The sequence below is a fragment of the Periplaneta americana genome, chromosome 8, assembly GCF_040183065.1.
Source record: "Periplaneta americana isolate PAMFEO1 chromosome 8, P.americana_PAMFEO1_priV1, whole genome shotgun sequence".
In the NCBI taxonomy this organism is placed as follows: domain Eukaryota; kingdom Metazoa; phylum Arthropoda; class Insecta; order Blattodea; family Blattidae; genus Periplaneta; species Periplaneta americana.
This window is the reverse complement of record NC_091124.1, coordinates 168,789,738-168,812,639: the sequence shown is the minus strand read 5'-3', so window position 1 is coordinate 168,812,639 and position 22,902 is coordinate 168,789,738. Positions and strand designations below refer to the sequence as shown.

Genomic DNA, 22,902 nt, shown 5'->3' with positions numbered 1-22,902 from the left:
TATTATTATTATTATTATTATTATTATTATTATTATTATTATTATTATTAAATTTACTTCCATACCACCCAACTGAGGTTATCACAACTTATATCGAAATCTGCTAGTATGAAATCTATTTCATAATTGTGATTTTCTTTTCTTTCAGAAAGGAGATGTGGTGAAGTTGACAAATGTGATTGTGAACGCAGTTATTCTGCCTTTTAGCAGCAGAACGCTTCATCCTTTTTTTGCCTTCAGCCTCTCGCATTCCTCAAGTTCTGTGCAAATTTTGAAGAAAAATCATGCCAAAGCAGTTGAATTGCTGAGGTAAGGTCATCATGTTGATCATTATCAGTAGTTTTATGGGTTAGACTGCTTGACCTGTTCCATCTTAAAGATTAAGACTAGTCATTCCGTGGTTTTTAAGGCGATTGTGAAGAATTCGAGTGTTTTAAAAGTCGCTAGAGTGGAGTACTAATCCATTGTTTGGCAAATTCAGTAATGAGGGTGTCATCTTAAGTCTTCAGACATGCCTGGTTTCCTGTCTGGATTTGCTCCCTTAAGCAAAGCTCTCAGTTAGAAGGCACTGAGGCAGTGGCGGCTTGTGATAAAATATTATAATATATATTATGTGTTCATAATTTTGTGTTCCAAAATCGAAGAGAATTTGAAATCATACGTTTAGCCTAATATGAAATGTCATGATTCCAATGTTTCACTATCGAAAAAACCGTATATAAATTCAAAACAACATACAATAATAATAATAATAATGAAACCCAGTCTTCTTTTTTCCAATTTTTCCTGGTAAGCCAGTTTACCCAGTTCTTTACTGTTCAAAATTACTTGAACAGAGTTCATTGTTTACGTTTGTTAAAAATGAATACATACCACAATGCCGTCATTTACAAAAGCATGTGTTCAGTAATATATTTTGATTTACAACACACTGATACACTATAGCCTGTACCACTAGTGTAATCCCATTCGCATAGATTGATTACTATAAATATATGCCAGTAAATATTATTCTTAAATATTATACACTACCATACAGACACTTAAATTCATACCACCACCACATTCAGCCAGCATGTGTATGAAAGCCAAACTATGCTATTATGCTGACACTGAAGTATAGTAATTCACAAACTGCACTCTTGTAGCAGCACTGTACACACATCCACATAAAGTAAACATTCCGACAGTGAGATGCTGACACCTACAGCCTAAAATACAGACTATTAAATTTCCTCCTCGAGATATAGCACGTGAATGATAAACATCGATGCACCTGACATCTGTAGGATAGATTCATTGTTCACTTAACGCTTTGTGCTCTTGACAAGTCTTAAGCAGCCACTGAAAGACAATTTTTTCCTGTGCATGCGTGAAATTCCTGTACCCTTCTTGAAAAGAGCACTGCTTGTACGTGAACGGATGTTGCCAAGTTTACATAAGAAGTCTATGCAAGATGCGGGAAGTTGAAAATGCTCGATTCTGATATTAGACATTCCCACTACGTCAATACAGTATTAAATAATAAAACTAGTCATGCATTAATGGAAACAAGGTGTTCACTTGCTCTTGTGCTCTTATTGATGTACTGCCACTGCACCAGTCTATTATGAAAGGCCAGGGTATACAATATGAACGTGGGAGCAGACTTAATGGTAGAGCTGCCAAGAAAGTCACATGGTCATTTCCCAAGATTTAATGAAGATAAAATAATCCTGTTGATACATGTAGGTAAAGTTTGATGATCGACATCACACTCTGATTTTTAATGGTTTATTTGGAGCGTCGGCTGGAACAACGTTATAAGTTACATTTAGTAAAATTTACAGGAGCTGAAAAAATGTATATATGTACAACGTTGAATAATTTCAAGGGAAAAATTGTTCCGGGGCCGGGTATCGATCCTGGGACCTCTGGTTGAACGTACCAGCGCTCTACCACTGAGCTACTCGGGAACTCCACCCGACACCGTCTCAACTTTTCCCTTTATATCCACACAACTTGCGTGGGCTGACGAAACGCCAGAGACCCACAACGAGTGCACACAATCTCTGTGTGACTTGGAATTGTGGTTTTCTGTTAACGTACACAGTAAAGTATATATTATGCAAATCTAGTCTTTCAGGTGAAGCTCCCTGTAAAGCAGATTTGAATAATTTCAAGGGAAAAATTGTTCCGGGGCTGGGTATCGATCCCGGGACCTCTGGTTGAACGTACCAGCACTCTACCACTGAGCTACCCGGGAACTCCACCCGATTGTGAATTCCAAGTCACACAGAGATTGTGTGCACTTGTGGGTCTCTGGCGTTTCGTCAGCCCACGCGAGTTGTGTGGATATAAAGGGAAAAGTTGAGACGGTGTCGGGTGGAGTTCCTGGGTAGCTCAGTGGTAGAGCGCTGGTACGTTCAACCAGAGGTCCCGGGCTCGATACCCGGCCCCGGAACAATTTTTCCCTTGAAATTATTCAAATCTGCTTTACAGGGAGCTTCACGTGAAAGACTAGATTTACGTACAACGTTGTTCCAGGGTAGCAAACCTTTGGACAAATTTCACATATTGCATTGATGGACAGTTGCAAACCAAGGAGTATAGCAAGGTAACATGACTTATACACGGAAACATGCTGAATGAAGATTTTGTAACTTACAATGTTGTTCCAGCCGACGCTTCATTTAATGATGCTATATCAACTGCGAGGTTACATAGAATCAGAGAAATTGAGGTGTCTCTGGAACAAGAACTTAACTACAAAATCTTGAATTTGAGATACAGAGGATCAAACATTTTAGATCAAACTTATCAGATTACCAGGAAACAATCGGCATTCATACAGTCCTCTCTGTAGATTGAAAACTAAAAAAAGTTTCATATCCATGGTTCGAGAATTAAAACAGAAAATCAATATCCCGAATTTAAAAGAAAACTTACAAATTAAACCGAACCCTTTAACTCTATTAAATATAGAATATAATCTAAATTTAACAGAAGAAATACTGAAATCAGAAGTAAACACTGAAATAATGAAACAATTGTCTTTAGAGACAATTAATATTAGGTACCCTCCACAAAACTGGCTTCATTTATACACCGACGGATCCTTGATCTCCAGAGAACAAGGTGCCGGTGCAGGTGTTATGTGCTGTCTCTTCTCACTTTATAGATCCAACCAATGACTGACTATGAAAGAGACATATTATCCTGCTCACAGTTGGTAGAGTTATTTCCTGCATGTCAGTAGAAACTACTTAAAAATTATTTAAAATCAATATGCAGAAAACATTATTATGACGACCCAAGGATTATAAATTAACTGCATATCCAACTGTAGCCTATAACCTATCCTCCATAGAATTAAATAGTCAAAATCAATATTATGCTATCAATCCTTACCTATAGCGTAAGATCGTGATGAAATAAGTTGTATTACTGGTGGAACAGATAATCCTCTTTGATTATTATTCATCAGTGAATGTTGAAACATGACGAGGATATCTAATACTGTCTGTTTATCAAATCTGTAGTTTGATTTGAATTTATAATCTACAATAATACGCTAAGGAACATGAGCAGCTTTAATATTATAGCTCTACTGCATGTTATCAATATTCTCGGCAAATTCAACAATTTTCCAAATATCAGTCATTTTCCTCTTATGTCCTCGAACGAAAGTCAAAGTCAAAGTCTAGATTTTCGGCGACTTCGAAATAAAATCATGATTGAAGTTTACTTTCGTCAAAGTGTCGACTGTGAATAGGAAATTGGTGACTTTGTACTTTCCAAAGTCAACTTTGGTCCAAAGTCTTGTCTATGAATACGACCCTTAGTGCACCCAGAGCAGCCTGGTTATCAGAACATATATAGATGTTCGTGTCTTTGCGTGATACATTTAACACAAACTAATATAGCAAATACTTCAGCTTAATGACCGAGAGGAATAGACATTCTAGCCATTGGTTCTACACCAAAGATGACTCCTCCAGTATTATTGTTAGTTCTGGAGACATCTGTGAACCATACTAGAGTACCAGGTGGGAACCGGTTAAAGTAATCTCCCTTCCATTCTTCCCTAATTGAAATAATGCAAACACGAGGATTTACATATTGAGCGAGAGTCATATTATCCTACCTTGTATCATCAACGGGATTGATACCTGTTACCATTTTCCAAACGCGATGTACAATAACTTAATTTTTTTAACATTGTAAAAGTTACATAACATTTCTACAAGAAATCTGGCGATTTTAATTTAATCAGTGTGAATTTGATCAGGGACAATATTTCTTACAACATACAATTTTGACCGAAGTTGTAACATATGAGAAAGTACCTCTCTCTCTATAAGGAACTGGATTGAACTTTTAGAAAGAATTGTCTTCGGAATATATAATTTCTTTCACGTGTTAAAACTTGGTTACCTTGTTGTCTAGTTTCAGCCTGTTGTAGGCTATCCTCAGGTTTTTTTGGTTGAATATGTAGAATTTTATGTCTGTATTTATGTTGCTGTGGGTGTGGTTAGCATTTGTGATGTGTTCTGCGTATGTGGAATTGTTTTGTGATTTTGTTATGGCTGTGATGTGTTCTTTGTAACGTGTTTCAAATGATCTGCCTGTCTGTCCTATGTAGAAAATGTTGCATGTGTTTCATTTGAGTTGGTATACGCCTGTTTGGTTGTATTTGTTTGTTTGTGTTGTTTGTGTGTTGAGATGCTTTTGTAGAGTGTTATTTGTTCTGTATGCTGTGTTGTAATTTAATTTCTTGAATGAGGTTGCAGTTTTGTGTGTGTTTTTGTTTTAGTATGTTAGTGTGATGCATTTTTTGTGTTTGTGTTGTATTACTATGTTTTTTTGTAATTCAGTTTTGTCTTTCTTATTACAAACAACACCAACAAGCAAATACAACCACACAGACGTACACAAACTCAAATGAAACACATGCAACAACTTCTACATAGGACAGACAGGCAGATCATTTGAAACACTTTACAAAGAACACATCACAGCCATAACAAAATCACAAAACAATTCCACATACGCAGAACACATCACAAATGCTAAACACACCTATAGCAACATAAATACAGACATGGAAATTCTACATATTCAACCAAAAAACCAGAAACTAAACACACTAGAACAATATGAAATATACAGACACACAAAAACACATCCCCATGAAATCCTCAACACACAACTCAATTTCAGAACACACACACTTTTGACTCCACATTACACTACACAAACACATCCTCACAGGAAGCATAATCAGAAGGCGCAAAAACCAGGACCACCCAGTTCTGAGGATAGCCTACAAGAGGCTGAAACTAGTCAACAAGGTAACCAAGCTTTAACACGTGAAAGAAATGAAAATTATATATTAAAAGTGTTAAAAGATGTGTAATCGAGATGTATAAAGTATTGTCGTTATAACATGGCTTCAAATTATATTGTATCAGTATTGTTATTTCGATAACTGTCGCAATTTTTTAAAACAAACTAATTATGAGAACTTGAAATTCTGTTGTAAGTACGGATATTTACTGGGAGTATACTCATGATCACTGTTTATTTCAGGAGACTGAAAATGATGACTAATGTGCTATCATCAGCACCACCATCACCGTCACCGCCACCACCACCACCACAGGCAAGAACAGACAAAACACATTTAATAGTCAAAAGGAAGGAAGTAAATCCGAAAAAGTTTGTTGGGAAGAAGAAAAAACTTCAACAGGCAGTGAGAGAATCTTCTGCAGCAGAGAAGATAGAAGAAGACACTTCCATACAACTTAATGTTTCTTCCTCAGCTATATTAAAAAGAAAAGATGACGATAATGGTCCTACACAATCTACAGGCCGCAAGTTTGTTAGGAAGAAGAAAAAACTTCAACAACGGGCAGTGAGAGAAACTTCTGCAGCAGAGAAGATGGAAGAAGACACTTCCATACAACCTAATGTTTCTTCTCTAGCTACATTAACAAGAAAAGATGACGATAATGGTCCTACACAATCTGCAGACCGCAAGTTTGTTGGGAAGAAGAAAAAACTTAAACAACGGGCAGTGAGAGAAACGTCTGCAGCAGAGAAGATGGAAGAAGACACTTCCATACAACCTAATGTTTCTTCTCTAGCTACATTAACAAGAAAAGATGACGATAATGGTCCTACACGATCTGCAGATCGCAATATTTCTTCATTCGACCGACAAACAAAAAATGCTTTCACTCAGTGTACAAATTATGAAGTTACTTGTGATTCAGAAAGACGAAAGACCGTTGGTTGCGATGTTTGTTTTCCAGTGCCAGAGACACGAAATGTCTCCACACAATATACACACCATTTTCTAGACGAAGATAAACAAAATGAGAAAAATAGTCATGTTTCAGAAGAGGCAGATGATTGCAATGTTTCTTCACAACTAGAGAAAACAAACAAAGAACCAGATATTTTAGTAGATGGAATTGATTCTGTGCCTAAAAACCCAAACAGTAGTCCCATTGTTAGTGACTGTCACACAACTACTCCAAAATTAAATGAAATTAATGAGGAAAAAGATAGGGATAAATCATTTACCACTTTGTCCTCTGCAGACTCTTCTGGTAAATTAAGTGTGTCTTTGGATTCGCTTATGAAAGAAGCAGTGATGAGTCCAACGAATCCCATGTCTGAAGTTTCACCTTTACAGATTCATGAAGATGATGCTAGGGTTTCTCTTCCGTCCATATCTCGACAAGAAACCTCAGTTGTAGATGCTTGTACAGACAGAGTTAATTTGTCAGTGTGTGGCTTAAGTCAGTATGTTTCACCGAGGACTGAAGTGGTTGAGGAAATCAACATTTATGATTACGTAACCCCCTCTGCAGGTGATGACATTGAACAATCGACAACAGAGGAAAGTCGTGAGTTCGTGGATTATGACTACCCATGGTATTCACAGGAGACAGAAAAGAAAAGTAAAAAGAAATATACTACAGGTTAGACATAAGAAATATACTGTAGGTTAGACATAACTTCAGTTGTACTTGTTGAGCGCCAAATCATTGTCAGTATATCCATAATCTAAAACTTTGTTTCACATACTCGGTTTTTTTTTTCCAAGAGCAAAAAAATTGGTAAGCTCAAGGGGATCCTATGTTACATTGAATTTTTGGCATATAAAAGAATCTTCTGACATTGACTAATTTTATTAATATGAACAGAATCCTAAGTGACCTTCTCATTCTTCACTTTCAGCTCTATTTTCAGGCTTAGATCATATGTCAGCTAACTCCTGTTGATACCCTCTGGTATCTAAAATAGAAACTTTATGGAAATCCTTCTGCTGGTCAATCTGTAATCAAACGTAAAACTAAGGTAGGCAGTAACAGTAGTGCTAAACAATCTTCAACACTATTAAAGTATTCGGCATCCAACTAATATGAGTGATAATCAAAGATCATTCTGCATTCTTACTTTAATTGCAAATAACTGTCACTTTCTTGTCAAAATTCTTATTGTTGTTCACAAAAGTAACGTTTTTTTCCCCCTTCACCCACCCATACATGATAGTGTGCCTGATGCTATCTTCTGCTTATTCTTTTCATCCTTGATAAACATATCTTAGCTTGTTTACATCAGCATATTGATAACCAGTTTTGAGAGTCTTACATTTTCTTGAAAAGTATTACACAGCTTCTAAGTTCTGATCTAGAATAGAACATTTTGAAGTTCACGTTTCACAAAGAAATCAGAATAATATATATTTTTATAGTCACAACTATTTGTTCTTCAAGCATAAATTATTATTTAACATCCCTTTCTCCCCAACTTTAGCACTACTTTTCTTATATACTTAAATCAGACTCAGATCTTCGTAGTTCTTTCATTATAATGTATTCATCCTACAAGAATGGTGAAAAGATTTCACTCAATGAACCGTTATTCATTACTTTGTAATGTGCTAACAGCAATGCACCAAATTGCTTTCTACTTCCATTAACTGCATCTTTCGAGCAAGTGGGCTTACAAATGAATATACGTCAGCATTCATAATCATTAGGGACCGGATTTTTATGTAAATATCACGGTGTGAATTATGTACATATTTATGTAAGAAAAATAAGCTGAATATGTACCAAAATATGTAAAATCATGAAAATATTTAATATCAATATCTAGCAGGTATAGGATAGGTAAGAGTCTTCAGTTGTGATTTCATAGAGCACCCAATTTTTTACCGCACACTTCACACATACTATTTTTCCATCTGGAGTGAAAGAAGCTTTCATCGCAATGTATGATTTTATTTTTGTCGTTAGGGTTGAAGATACAGGGGTCATTTTAGTTAGTTAAAAGCAGTAGATAAACTCACTTGCACTTTATACTGTAATTACTGAAACTAGAGAACTGAGTGAAATGAATGACACAACGCTTTACTGGATTAGGAGAAAATAAGAGAGATGGGACACATGCATTTTAGCTGCTCCCTGTAAGAAACAAAGTACCTACTAAAACCTCAAACTATAGGCATTTACAAACTGTTGTTTGAAAAGTGACATTCTTGTCTCATTCAGAAGAGTAGGATTATTCCAGCCGAGAACCATACTTCCTAATTCCTCAGAAAACCCCATTTCCGTATATGTCTACTAAATTTAAAGTAAAGACGTCAAGCAATAACATGAAAAGCTATTTATTTTAATCTTTCAACAACTTTCCAATTTGTTCCTTTATTTCAGCTTCTTTTCAAAATTCGGCTACTTTATTGCGGCTCATGCCATTCTTGACACAGGTTTTCCCTGGGAGGATTAGGAAGAGGGTGGGTAAGGTTGCAAATTGCATGGCAACGGCTTGTTAAGACGTGTGCAGAACAATTATAGTTCGAGACAAATCATGTCGTCCTCGTCCCAATCCACCACATGAAGGCAACACTGCTTTCTGAGTGATGTTTACAGTACAAGGTAGTTGTATGAGAAAGGTTGCCTTTTGTTCACTCATATTTACAGTGGGCGTTATGGGGTGAGTGCCTCTACTACTTCCTGGAACTAAGGAAGTTATGTTTCGTCCCGAAATATATCCCTTCTTGGGTAGGTAAAAAAGTTTTTTAAATCTGTGTATTTCAAATTGTAAACTTCCCCAGCAGAAGTTTTTTTTTTTTTTTAAGACAAGTAGAAATGAATAAAATCCCTAAATATGTAGATTTATCTAATACCGAGCCATAATATGTAATGTGGGGTAAATATGTAGTACCAAATTTTAATATGTAAATGGTAATTACAAGATTCGCAAAGATTTGTTATTTATATACGGTTAGGTTCAAAGGAATATAATATGTAATTACATAAAAATCCGATCCCTAATAATCATGTCATCTGTACCTTTCATGAACTTGCTACAGAAGCATAGATGTTGCTAGTATCCATCTCCAGATTCAGAAAATGTTGTTCGTATATTCTTGGGTCATTTTCTTCTGGGTACAAACTTAACAACCAACCAAGTATTAAAAGTGTACAGCCTTAGTTACAAAAAAATGATCCGTAATGTGAATTTATCTAAGTCCATTTCGACTAGTAACTGACTATATATCTTTGTTATGGATTAGTTATAATACTTGATCAATAGAAAGACAGAAAAATCAACAAACAAACAAAACAAAGGAAAAAAGAAAGTGGAGTTGTGCATAAGAAATTTGTTCATATCTAAACCTAAGCTCAACCGAAGTCTTCAGAAGGGGAGCATATGGCAGCTGGCCATTTTTTTGTCTAAGATTATACTCGTACAAACTTCATGCTTCATCAACACAGAAATTGAAGGGATGATAGGAAAAACAACCCATGTCAAAAAAACACTTTTTTCAGGGGAGCGAAAAAACATTATATCTCGTTATGTAAAAAGGATAAGAAAGTTAAAGTATAGGTATAAATACCCCAATGCTTTATAAATATATTGCTTGTATTTTAAGCATACACACACGCCACATGATTTTAGTTTTCCATTAGTACCAATATCTCATTTTCGGCTAAAACTGACATGGGTTGTTTTTCCTATCAACCCTTCAATTTTAATTCTATACATTCATTAACCATGCCTAACACTCATCTCTCTGTGTGGCTTAAGAGATCACTGCTGGAAGACAGCATAGAAAGTCATGAGTCATGAATGATTGAAAATATTCATCTCCCTAATCACGAATTTTAAGAAATTAAAATCAATATACAGTAGAATTCCTTATATCTGGCAACTGTGAGACAAAGCCAGTGGCGGATAACTGATTTTGCCGGATAATTGGAAAATACGTTTATAGGTTATGTAAGAGACACTGTATTGCACAAACATTTTTTTCCCCATGTTGAAATTTAATAATTTGCATATAGATAATTAAAAATCAAGTTTTGAAATACGTACAATGTTTATTTTTAGTAACAACACCTCCACCCCCTCTATCTTCACGAAACATTAAAAATTTGGTAGTTAGCAAATTTATAAAATTTAAAAATATCAGCAATCTGAAAAGATTCTTGTGTGCATATTATAGAAGGCTTTTTGTCCTGAACTTCTTGCTTTAATAAATCCATTTTGTTTCTTAAAGACCTAGAGTTCCATTGTAAAATTTTTAGAGTGTCTATATCTTTTTCGTTAATGTTGCCTTTTTGTTTTAATTCTCGGTCTTTAAATGTACCACCAAATGAAACATGGAATTTATTCTTTTTAGCCTCATTTTTTATAATACAGAGAATGTATTTTGCTTCTGCATTGGACTGACACCATACTTCAATCCTATTGGTATTATATTTGCCTCTTTGTCTCATTATATGGTTCTTTTCAATATTAAACTTGGCTCTGATTGACTGGACGGTGTGACTTTTGGTGTTCCAAATAAGTACTTTAGTACGGTTCTTGGCATCTCTCAATGCAGTTCCTACCCGGAGATCCGGTTTATTTTTAGTACTGAATACGGTAATGTACATTCATCAGTTCATAATTATTGTAATACAGTAATACATAATAGCGTAAAATATACTAAAAGTTTTCATTTATGACAATTTTAAATGACGGTCATGCAAGTTATGTGACATGAAGAGGAGTGTAGCCAACATCGCAACTATAAAGACTATGAAGTAGCGCTCGATGATTTGAGCTTGGGTTTTGTGGAATCCATTGTGCAACAGCAGCGCTTAGCGGTAATAGCCATGATAGCCATCCATCACTCGAATGAAATTTTTACACGCTGTAGGAACAGAGAATTTCACACTTTCGTATTTAGACTCATCTAACACTCCTTCGAAATGGACGAGTTCAAGTGTTATATTGAAAGATATCATCTCTGTGCATTGTTTGCAAGGTCCAAGTGACAGTTTACTGATCCTAGCCTCTACTCCAGGAACATAACGGGTTTTTTTTGTCTATGTTTTCATTGGTGAACAATGGAAAGAGTAAATACTATATGCAGCATATGTGATCTACGAAAACCACTCACATCTTCATCAGACTCCTCTCTTTCGCAGCCAAAAATGCCGTTGTTTTGGTATTGCCGGTTATTTGAGTGGCGGATATGAGGGATTTTACTGTACCTCTTATTCTTTGTCAGTGTTGCCAGTGATTCACCAGTTACTGGTGTTCAGTCGTCACAGTAGACAATCTCCTGCATCAGTGGAGGTCAGACCATGTAGTTGCATTGGCATTATGCAGTAGAACCCCGTTTTAACGAATATTGTATTGTATTATGTATTGCTAATTACCTGTAATGATAATAGTGTTATCAAATCTGAAAATAATATGCACTTGCAGGAATAGCATATATATTGAGCATTTAAAATTTCAAGGTTACAGAGTTCTTCACTGCTTAGAAAAAAATATTGAATTTCACCAGTTTTTCAGTACTTAAAGTCATTCTCCCCTTAAGGCGTTAATGTGCTGGGCATCCATCATGCTGGTGCCACATAACATTCTGTTCTTCAAAGGTATGGTCTCCAACAGACCAGGCATATTGTCTGCTATTTAGATATCATTTATAAAATAAGGCCCAATAACAGGATTGCATTTTCAGTCATTTTACTTCAGATTTACAGTACGTACATACGCTATGAGTTCGATATTCTTTTACACTCCTCAATGTTTTGTTTATTAGAATGGTACATTGTGATACATTTTTGAACAGGCTTTGAAGAGGTTAAATGATATCTGAATAAAATGTACATGTGTAATTTAATAGTACATTATGCAACGAGCCTATAATGATAGTAATTAAGACGCAAGTATGGATGTTTATGAAACGAGCGCAAGTGAGTTTCATAATATTCATACGAGCATCTTAATTACCATTATAGGCAAGTTTCATACGACTTTTTATGCTCGACCATATTTCTAACTTGAAATTATTCAGATGTATACATTTTATTTGTATCTGACAAGATCGGAAGTGACCTTGTTCTAGGTCGTGAATTGTGAGATGTGCGCAGACGCGAAAGTATTGATTTTTTCCGAGGAACAATAATGTCATTGACCTTGATGTAATCCCGTTAAACTTGATGTAACCTTGATTATTGAATTCGACATTGAAAAACGAGATGACAAATTGAATTTATTTTAATATTATTTACAATTAACGCTAATTATTATAGTAACAGAACATAACCTTCTGCGACAGTATTGGATTTCCAGCCTCTGTGACTTTTCGCTAATTCTCTTTCGATTGCATATCCGAGAATAATCGATACTTGCGGTTTTATAACGGTACAAAGCTGACTTGTCATTGGCTGAACACCTGTAAGCTGAGTTGTCATTGGCTGAACACCTGTACTTTAATGAGTAGGTGTACTTTAATGACGTGCATTAAAGGACTGCTACCAGGTGTATAATTACTACATTTCGGCATGGTCGAGCATCTCATCTCCTTAATGAACAAGTTTATAAGAAAGATATACCCAAAGTATTAATTCCCCTTTATACTTGCACAACTTCTGTTTCAAACAATTTTTCATTTGGACCTAAAAAAATTTATTTCGAGTGAGCAAGATAAATGGAATACCCTGTATTTCGAGTGAGCAAGATAAATGGGATACCCTGTATGTATATCTGTGACAGTTTTCTGTGCTATGTAAGGTATTTATATGATTGACAATTTTTCATTTTAATATTATTCATTTGTAGATCTTCATCATTGCCATTTAAAACCATCCATTCAGTTTTCAAAATATTGACACTGAGCCACAATTATGAAGTTCTTCCACAAGTATCTTGTTTTTTTCGTGATGCGGTATTAACCTGGTCATCCTGGAAAAGAAAAATATTGATTGTCTTATTTCCAAAGGGAATTACCATTCTGTTGCATTTATATTCCAAAATTATAATTCTACATTCAAGTAAATTTTTAACATTGTAGGAAATCAACCTTTCGATACAGTACAGTCTTAGAAAAAAGATTTGTTGCACAGATACTCTATAAATCCCAGAAAGGAGGCAGTGCGCATGATCAGAGGACACGCGACCTGGTTCACAAGAGAACGACTAGTTGAGGTAATAAAATTAGTTTTGTTTCATTGTGTATCTGATCATGTGCACTGCCTACTTTTTAGGACTTATAAAGTACCGGTATGTTGCAATAATACTTTTTACTAATACTGCACATTTATGTGGATCTTGTTGAGCCACCTAAATTTGGGCTTGATTGTTTTTTTTTTTTTTAGTAGGTTATTTTACGATGCTTTATCAACATCTAAGATTATTTAGCGTCTGAATGTGATGAAAATGTTAATGCCAGTGAAATGAGTCCGGGGTCCAGCACCGAAAGTTACCCAGCATTTGCTCATATTGGGTTGAGGGAAAACCCCGAAAAAAACCTCAACCAGGTAACCTGCCCCGACCGATAAGCTTGATTGTTACTATAAAAATGTTGTATAATTCTGATTAATTCTTTGGGAATGTTTAGTTTCTGCAAAGCAGATAAGAACTTTCTGTGATGCTGTGCCATGTGCCTTTTTGAGACTGACGAATGCCAAATGGACTTCTTTATTTTTTGTTCTTTATAGGAGAAACTGTAGCAACTGTTAGAGATAGCTTATTATTCCTACTTAACAATGCGAAATAATGATACTACCTGAGTTACCAATATTTCGTCCTGTGAAGAAGTTTGTTGATTAGAAACAAGCATTTCATTTATACGCAATTGGTAACTTAGCAGCAAAGGAATTTTCGCATCATGTTAGGACTTTAAACAATTTCATTATGACTACCTAATATTACATTATATAAGAAAAATAATTACAATAACTAGTAGGATGAGATATAACGTTGTATATTACACGTCACTAAAAGTCCATTATTTGTTCTTAAGAAATTAAGACACACTCGTTCATCAGCGGCGTAATGTTACGGCCTGCAATGCAGGCGGGCCCGGGGTTTTAAAAGGCCCGCAAACACCAAGCAAAAAAAGAAGCCCAATTAATTGCAGCCTGCATGGAACTGGTCAGATCATTATTCACGGCAGTTTCATAGAATCGGACTATGTTATTGAATCCAGCATAGCTTTAAAGAATGCTTGCCTTGTGTCCTTGCCGACAGCCGTGTCGTATACACGTAAACGTGGTGTGCGGCATCACTCAGTCCTCACAAAAGAGCAGCGCAAAGTTATTTTATCATAATGACAACAATGAAAATTGATACCAAAATATCATATTCTAGTTGTAAAATTGTTTTACTTGAGTAGAGTACCTGAGATGGTTTTATGCACATTTTTCTCTGAACGTTTAACTTTTATTATACATTTATTCGACAACAATGGAATGGGTTTTCGTTCAAATTTATAATGCCATTAATTATCCAATAAGATGTTTGTGTAGTAACGATCAGTCAACTTTAGTGATGAGATAAACACTGCTCTTTTGTGATCACTGTTCGACCTGTGATTTCTCATTTATGATTACGGTGATCACAGTGAAACAGTGATTGAACTGCGAACTTGTTTGAAGTGAACTCAACAGTCTGTTCTTCCCCGCCCATCAGAGCGTCTCACTGCGGTGTTTCAATACTTTTGATATTCCATCATTTAACAGTGGTCTGTATAGCAAGTTTGCTGGTTGACCAATATTAAACATAAAAAAAAATACTTTTGATATTTCGCACATGGTAGGAGAAGGCGAGAAATGTTGAGGTTATCCGTTTGTACTTCATAGAAGTTAAGTGTAAGCGCAATACTGAGTTGCAAATATAGGCATTTCATCGTTTTAAACACAGATTAAAGGTTTGAAAGTCAGTATTTATTTATTTATTCATTCATTCAATTTAATGTTACAGACAAACTGAACATTTGCCGTCTGGGTACCGAACATGATTGTTCATTTGATCTTATCCAGTATTCCTGAGTAAAATATTATATAGGTAGACGGAAAATTATACTTGTTTTTTTTTTTTGTGTGTGTGTGTGTGTGTGTGTTTTTTTTAAGATGGGACATGACAGTTAAGCGGCCGAGCTTGGAACTACAGTGCTATGTTGCCAATATGGACTACCACACTGCCAGCTGATGGAAGCTAGCAATTGACGTTAAGACGACTGACGTTAAAACATTCATTGACAATTGACGCGAAGGCAAGAAAACAATATAAAAATCGACAGAGAATCAAACACGAAACGTACCAATGCTAACATTGCGTGAACAATAAATGTCGCAAAGGGAGCAATTAACGGGAACGGTAAATTTGGCAACTCAACCGTTGTTACCATAGCAACATGCCTACCACGCTATGTGACATTCAGTTGTTTTTCCGATCGCAACGCTCCTGTCATGGCCCATCTTTCAAAAAAAAAAAAAAAAAAACAAGTACAGTAATTTTGACATAATTTCTACATCACTCAGAAGATGAATGAAACATTGTTATTTTTTAAACCATTGTCATGTTTGATAAAATTTTGTTATTTTTGTAGTTTTAGTAGTTGAATAGTGTAGACACTTCACTGCTTAAAAAAATGGAGTCAATTAAGCAATTAAAATCCTGCCATATTTTCGGCTGTCGGCTGACAATAGTTCATTTTCTGGCTGTAAGACATTGAAATCTGCCAGGATCAGCCTGAAATCTATTGAGGTGACTGCATTGAATCGGGCGCTAACAGTCAGCGAGTTCAGTATAGAGCTCACTGCTTACAGTTCGCGGGTGTAGTTGTTCCCAGTTTTGTCACTAGGTAGAGGTAGCATAAGCACAGCAGCGCAGCGAACGCAGTGAGTAAAGAACATGCCATTGGACTGTCTCAGGCAACGAGCACGTGCTCGTTGGTCTCAGCTGGTGAGCAGTTTAGTCTTCGAACTGTGATCACTAGAGCTGGAGCTCAGTATAGAGCAAGAGGACTATAATATATGAGAGGAGTTCATAAGCCGGATAGGGTTATCTTATGCGAAGTTTTACCGTTAGGTAGCAGGAGCGTTCCTTGCGGCACAGGGTTATATTATGTCATATGCTACAGTTGAATACGTTCTCCCGCTTGTTGGTTTTCTGTGCGTGTAAAATTTATATTTATAATTATTTTGTATAACCTTGTATAATTTAATATAATTCAGTATATTCGTACCTCATAATATAATTTAATTTACAATAAATAATAGCGTAAACTTGTATAATATTGAGCGATTCCCCTTAAGAGATGGGTGCGAAAATCTGCAGTATGCAGAATATAGATAAGAGTAAATTGAATATGCGTTAACCTAAACGAGAACTTTGAGAACGAGGTGCACGAATAAAAAAAAAAAATAAAAAAATAGAAACTTTGTCGAAGGTGAATATTGCTTCTTTAATCATTAGTACTGTAAGTACCGTACGCTAAAAACAGCATATGCAGCCACCAATGTGTTTTTTATAGGGAAGGGACTATCGAGATTCATTTCCTAGTATTTTTTTCTCTAGTTGCAGAAAGATCAAATGCAACGTTTGGTAAGATGATATAATATGATCGCAGTAGTATCAGCGAATAGGGATTATAAAGAATGGACACTTCGCGTCGGTACCGTTGATGTAGCCGGACTGATTTCAATTACCTTCAAGCCAGCTAAAGCGTGAGATTCTGCTTTCTCCCTAGAGTTGGCGCTGACATCACACCAGCTAGCAGACGACACAGCGGAAATATAACACATAATTAATACACTAGGTACATTATGTACTCAAATAAAGTAAATTGGATCCATAAAATAATAAATCTGTCATTAACTGTAATGTCTAGACTCTAGAGTTCCTTTATAATGAGAGTTGAGACGTTGATCCCAACAACAATTAAAATATGTAATGATTTAATAGCACTGAAAATGGAAAAACAAAACTCTTACGAGAAGTAAAACCATATACCTATATCTTAATATATAAAATTGAATGTGGGTATGTATGTATGTATGTATGTATGTATGTATGTATGTATGTATTATGTATGTTCTCTATACAAATCTACACGCTTTGACCGATATGTGCCAAAGTTTGCACATTTAACCTTCATAACCAGGAGAAGAACATAGGCTACATTAAAATTGTGCAAATGGAAGTTAAATTCATTAAATTTATAAAAAATAAAAATAAATAGATCAAATCTTAATGTACAATATTAAAATACAAAATCTTCTACAGTCAATTGTTTTTTACTATTGTCTGTTGTATTCAACATCGACTTTCACGAGGCCTTGGAAATTTTAACACGAAATTAAATTACATTGTTGTTACAGATCATGAAGGCTAAAACTAGAAAATTCATGCAATAACTATCTTTACGCAGTCCAGGACCGTATTATGAATTCCTCGATGCAGTTTTGTAGATAGTGAGCACTGAATTCTAGAATTATTTGAAACTACAAGGATTGCTACCACATAATTTACTTAATGATGAATAACCAATAGTACTATTGCGAAATATTGACCCACCAAAATTATGCATGAATAAGAATGGTGTGAAAAAATAAAAGGAGATGTTTTTATTCCACGTATTGCTAGGATACTCATTCAATTTTAAGCAACTGCAATTTCAATGCCACTAGCATTTGTAATGGCCATACTAAATTAAGCTCAAGGACAGTCGCTCAAAGTTGCAGACATTAACTTAAACCTGCGTGTTTTTCACATCCTCAACTATATTTTATACAAAGAAGTGAAAAAAAATTACACATATCAATAAGCAATTTAATGATACTTTTGTCATGTTGCTAATGTAGTATGTGAATGTACATAAGCCCACTGAAAATAACATTGTATTAATTCTCAAAATATTGTCGTTCACGTTGCAAATTTAGTATGTTAAGCGTTGTGGAAATAAAAATCTATTAATTTATAAAATATCGGTAGGCCTATACGTTTCTCAGAATATTAGTCTTTATGTTAAAAAATGACATTGCGAGTTTATATTGTATCTGTATTCTGTGTATAAAATTAAAAAAATATATATTATGTTCTGAATTTATGAGATATAGTTTCAAGTTATATTAAAAAAAAACTGGGTATGATCTAAGTGGGTGTACAGCGGTCAAGAGGCAAAAAAATCTTCCAATATAAATTAAATTATATATGTATACTGTATATTGATTCGATGCTGAAACGATCAGAAAGAGGAGAAGGAATTATATTTTCGTTGGGTTTTACTTTGTTTATAGTTTGATTTTTCTATTACTTTATTTGTATTTCTGGCGGTGTGGAAGAGCAGGTCTAATGGCCTTGACTACAGCAGAATAAATAAATAAATAAATAAATAAAAACAAATAAATAATTACAAACAATTAAATAAATTTAAAACAACAGTTTAACGTCAGGCACATGGTGACATGTTTTCTTTTCGGTGCTTGATTTACAACTGTTTTAAATTGAGTTAATCCTGGCAGGCATTTGGCTAAGGAGTTCATTAATTCATGTAAGTGACGTTAAGTAAAGATTCATCTTTATGGGCGAAGAAAGCTTAGTAAAGACAATTCGTTTTGGTTGTGTATAGTTAGGTTTCCGAGATTTCCGAAAATTTAATAACCAGTTTAATTAAAAATAGAAGTAGAAAGGAAAACCCGGGCAACGCCGGGTGTTTTCAGCTAGTTATATTATATAAAAATATTAAACGAATTCGATACGTAATTTTATAATATAATTTATGATATCTGAAATATAAAATATTATTATTACAACTAGTTTGTCACTGAGAAATAAGGAAAAGCTGTTAACTTGAATTTATTTGAAGCAAAGCGTTACTGGATTATGCAATAAGATAGGCGATGTTTGGATCCTGTGTCTCAACTCCATACTCAATTATTATCTTAGCGTATGCTCGATTACACTAAGCTCTAGCGCTTGAAAGTGGAACTAAACGCTGGCGCACAGAGAAACAAATTCGCTCAGTGGCCATTCTTTATAATCCCTATTCGCTGGTAGTATCACGATTATTCCTGTATTTTGTAGGTTAAGGACATGCAGTTTTGAATACTATGTAGGATGATTTTGAAAATTTGAAGTATAAACATGGCTTTAATAATTAGTCTGCAGCACATTAAAAACATTATTCACGAAATGGATTTCACTATGGACCGTCCTGGATAATAAACATCCCAGTTAATCGAGAGTTAACTGCAGGCGTAATTTTCGGAGAATCCTAGAAGTACTGAATATAATTAAAGCTAACACAGCTTGCTGTCGAGGCTGCAATGGTTTTATTAATTTTTTTCCCCTCTTCCAAAATGAAACTGTAGCCAGCAATTCCTTACTTGAAGTAGTTATTTTTGTTTAATAGCTAGCACTTTCGAGGCACAATTTAATTAGTGGAATTTTTTAAGGTTTAAAGCATATATTCAGAATATTTTGGGACCTGAATAAAGACAAAAGGCTTTTCCTGGTTTTTACATAATATAAGAACACAAGAAAAATTAGGCATTTTGAATTGTTTCTAAGAGTACGTAAATCCTCATTGTTTATATATCAGAAAATAAATGCACACGCAAAGTGCATCCCTCAAAGTACACGCGCGCTATCTGTTGGTGCTAGTTCAGGATATCCTTATTAAAGCACGGCCGACTTGATGTTCCCTTCGCTTTTTTGTATACGGCCTAGCACGGTTCAGACGGTGCGTGTTTCTGTGATGGATTCCAAGGTGGCTGCGCGGATGGGTAGCCTGCGTGTTGACTGGCTGGCTCCCGTGTTGCCTACGGTGATGGTAGTTCACACGGAACTGGCTCTTTTCACATTTGAAATAGGAAAATCATCTGATGCTTCATCTGTTGCCAACACTCATGGTCAGAAAGAAACTAAACCGTGAGTGGGAAACAACTAAAGTCCTACATTAACAGTAGTAAATGTCATAATAAAGTAATTAAGCCATAAGTGCAAAACAGCTAAAGTCCGATATTTAATTGTTGTTTCTTAGAAACTAAAGAATATAGAAAAAAAACAGGTTCAGTTGGAAAACAACGAACATGGCGACATGGTTTCAGTGGTGATATTATATGATCAACTTTGGTTTCCAGCCTGCAAACCATCACGAAAAATAGCAAGGAACCTACCCTCGAAATCCAGCAAGCTAGCCATCCACGGAGCCACCAGAGCGGATTACTTCCGTGAGGGACCACGCAGGCAACCCATCCGCGCAGCCACCTTGGAATCCATCACAGAAACACGCACCGTCTGAACCGGGCTAGATTGATAGTAGTAAAGAGAAGCGAAGCGAGCATCAAGTCGGCCGTGATGAAAGCCCGGTTCAGACGATACGTATTTCTGTGATGGATTCCAAGGTGGCTGCGCTGATGGGTATACTCTATTTATTTGTCTATGGGCATATTTGAGACCAACGAGTTAGAAAGAGAAGAATATCACAGTCTACTATATACAGTCACGAAACTTGCGATGATTTTTGCCAACGAGTTGCATTTCTTGCGATAGTTGCTAGCCGCTTGGAGCGCTGTGAATGTTAGGAACAATAGACTGTGTCACTGCCATCGTGATCTAATACAGACCGTAAGGCAGACCATGTTACTCACTTAACCCGATCACGAAGGACGGCGTTTCAACCATATAAATTAATTGGAATGCGTAAAGAGTAACATATATTTCTCTAAAATGTGGTGTAATTGCATTAATAAAATTTAAAACAATGATTAGGGGACACTTCAGACATAATTCCTTGCGAGTTAAGGTGTAATATTTATTTTGGTGTGAAAATTACGTTGTTCGTTTGTATAATACCTGCCTTTATTTCGATTAAATATTGCGAAATTCTTGTACATTCATTTATGCACGATTCAATAATTTTCAGTTGCACCGCACGAATATTCAGATATGTTGAAATTATAGGTTATGTTTACTGTACCAGTTGCCCCTTTCTGTCTTATTTTACTGGTCTCCAATGCCCTGCCACTACATATGTATGTTATGTCATATGGATATTATAGGTTAGGTTTACTATATTTAACTTCCTCACGTCTTGGGTTTCTGCCATCATGGAGAATTGCTCCGAATCAACAGACATAATATGGTTCGTTCTCTCATCGCAGCTTCAATCCGTCAGAATGCTTCCTATGAGGTTTATGAGGAGGTTGGTTGCGTCTCTTCTGATGGTTCTACTAGACGTGCTGATATCATCATAATTGATCGGCAGAAGGATAAGGGTGTCATCCTTGATCCCACAATCCGTTTCGAGATGCATGAGCAACAGCCACAAGAGGTGTGTCGTGAAAAACAAGTCATCTATGAGCCTTGTTGTCAGCATCTTGGAGCACAATACCACATCACACATTGGACAATTTTTGGGCTCATGTTCGGTGCCCGTGGCACGATCCCACGTGAAACTTTAAATCAACTTAAACAATATAAAATTTCTGATGCAACGATTGATGCCATAGGATCTCACGTGTTAAAATCATCCTTAGCTATAATTAGTAATCATTTGTACCCAACAAAATTTTTTATTGTAAATAATTTCCTTTGCTTTCTTATCTTAATGTTATTTTTCTTTCCAAGTGTCACAAAATTGTTTTGTTTACCTATTATTCTTTATGAATTGATTAGTAGGCCGATCTATCGAACCCTTATTTAGGGCGGCTTTTGTTTATACAAATTATCTATCCTATATTTGCAATTATACATTATAATTGAACATAATGTCATGTATGACACCCGTCACATTCTATTTGTCTGTATTTTAATACTACAATTGAGTACTGAATTATTGTATTTATCTACTACCTAAGAGACGAAGTAACACAATCGTACGTACACTAATTTCATAGGAGTGGTATGGTAAATTTTCTGTCTACAATTAAGGAAGGTAGATGTGCTAAATTAAAATCACAATATAAATTCGTTTTTATTGAACCTCAAAATAGCTTCCATTCTAAACTTAAAATGTTGATGCGAACAGATTATGTTAACACGTAAAATTCTCTTCACATTAAAATAACACAGTTTTGTAATTATTTCTGCAACATATTATGCAACAAGAAGTAAACGGAACTTATGGACACATTACACTAAATAAAGCTTAGCAATGATATGGAATAAAGTTATAATATTTCACTGAGCTCCATACACTGAAATAGAAAACCCGAACATACATTACGGCCTGGTCCAGATTGAAAAGGCATTGACTGTGCCGTATTTCGCTTTGTTGTGAAAAGTTTTGTAAACTGTGAAATGTTCGTTATCGGTTGTAATAACTGTAAATGGCTAAAATACAATAATTTTAATAATAATATGGGACTAGAAGACGTTTGTGGTACTATAAATATTGTAAGAAAAAGAGGTCAGAGTTATTCTTTTTCTGAAAGATCCAGGAAGGCGAGTTTCATCCATCTTTAATTTTACAGAACATCTCTTGCGGATAGGTTCAGTGTTGAAGCAAGTTAAATTCACATAGACCTAATTTCCATTGGCTTGAACTTCATCATTTAAAAGTATATTTTGTAGAATTTTTTTTTTTCGTGTTATAATATTATTTTTAGGTAG

At 35.3% G+C, this 22,902-nt stretch overlaps 1 protein-coding gene across 5 annotated transcripts in view; it reads left to right on the top strand.

Annotated features, from left to right (window-relative positions):
• LOC138705233 (serine-rich adhesin for platelets-like) overlaps positions 1-7,174 on the top strand; it is a 96,227-nt gene extending 89,053 nt beyond the window's left edge. For all 5 annotated transcript variants that reach the window (XM_069834045.1, XM_069834049.1, XM_069834047.1 and 2 more), the window contains 2 exons: positions 149-309; positions 5,572-7,174. In XM_069834045.1, coding sequence (XP_069690146.1) covers positions 149-309; positions 5,572-6,976 — 1,566 coding nt within the window. In that variant the 3' untranslated portion in view covers positions 6,977-7,174. The remainder of the gene's footprint in view (positions 1-148; positions 310-5,571) is intronic.
• Positions 7,175-22,902: the final 15,728 nt, after the last annotated feature.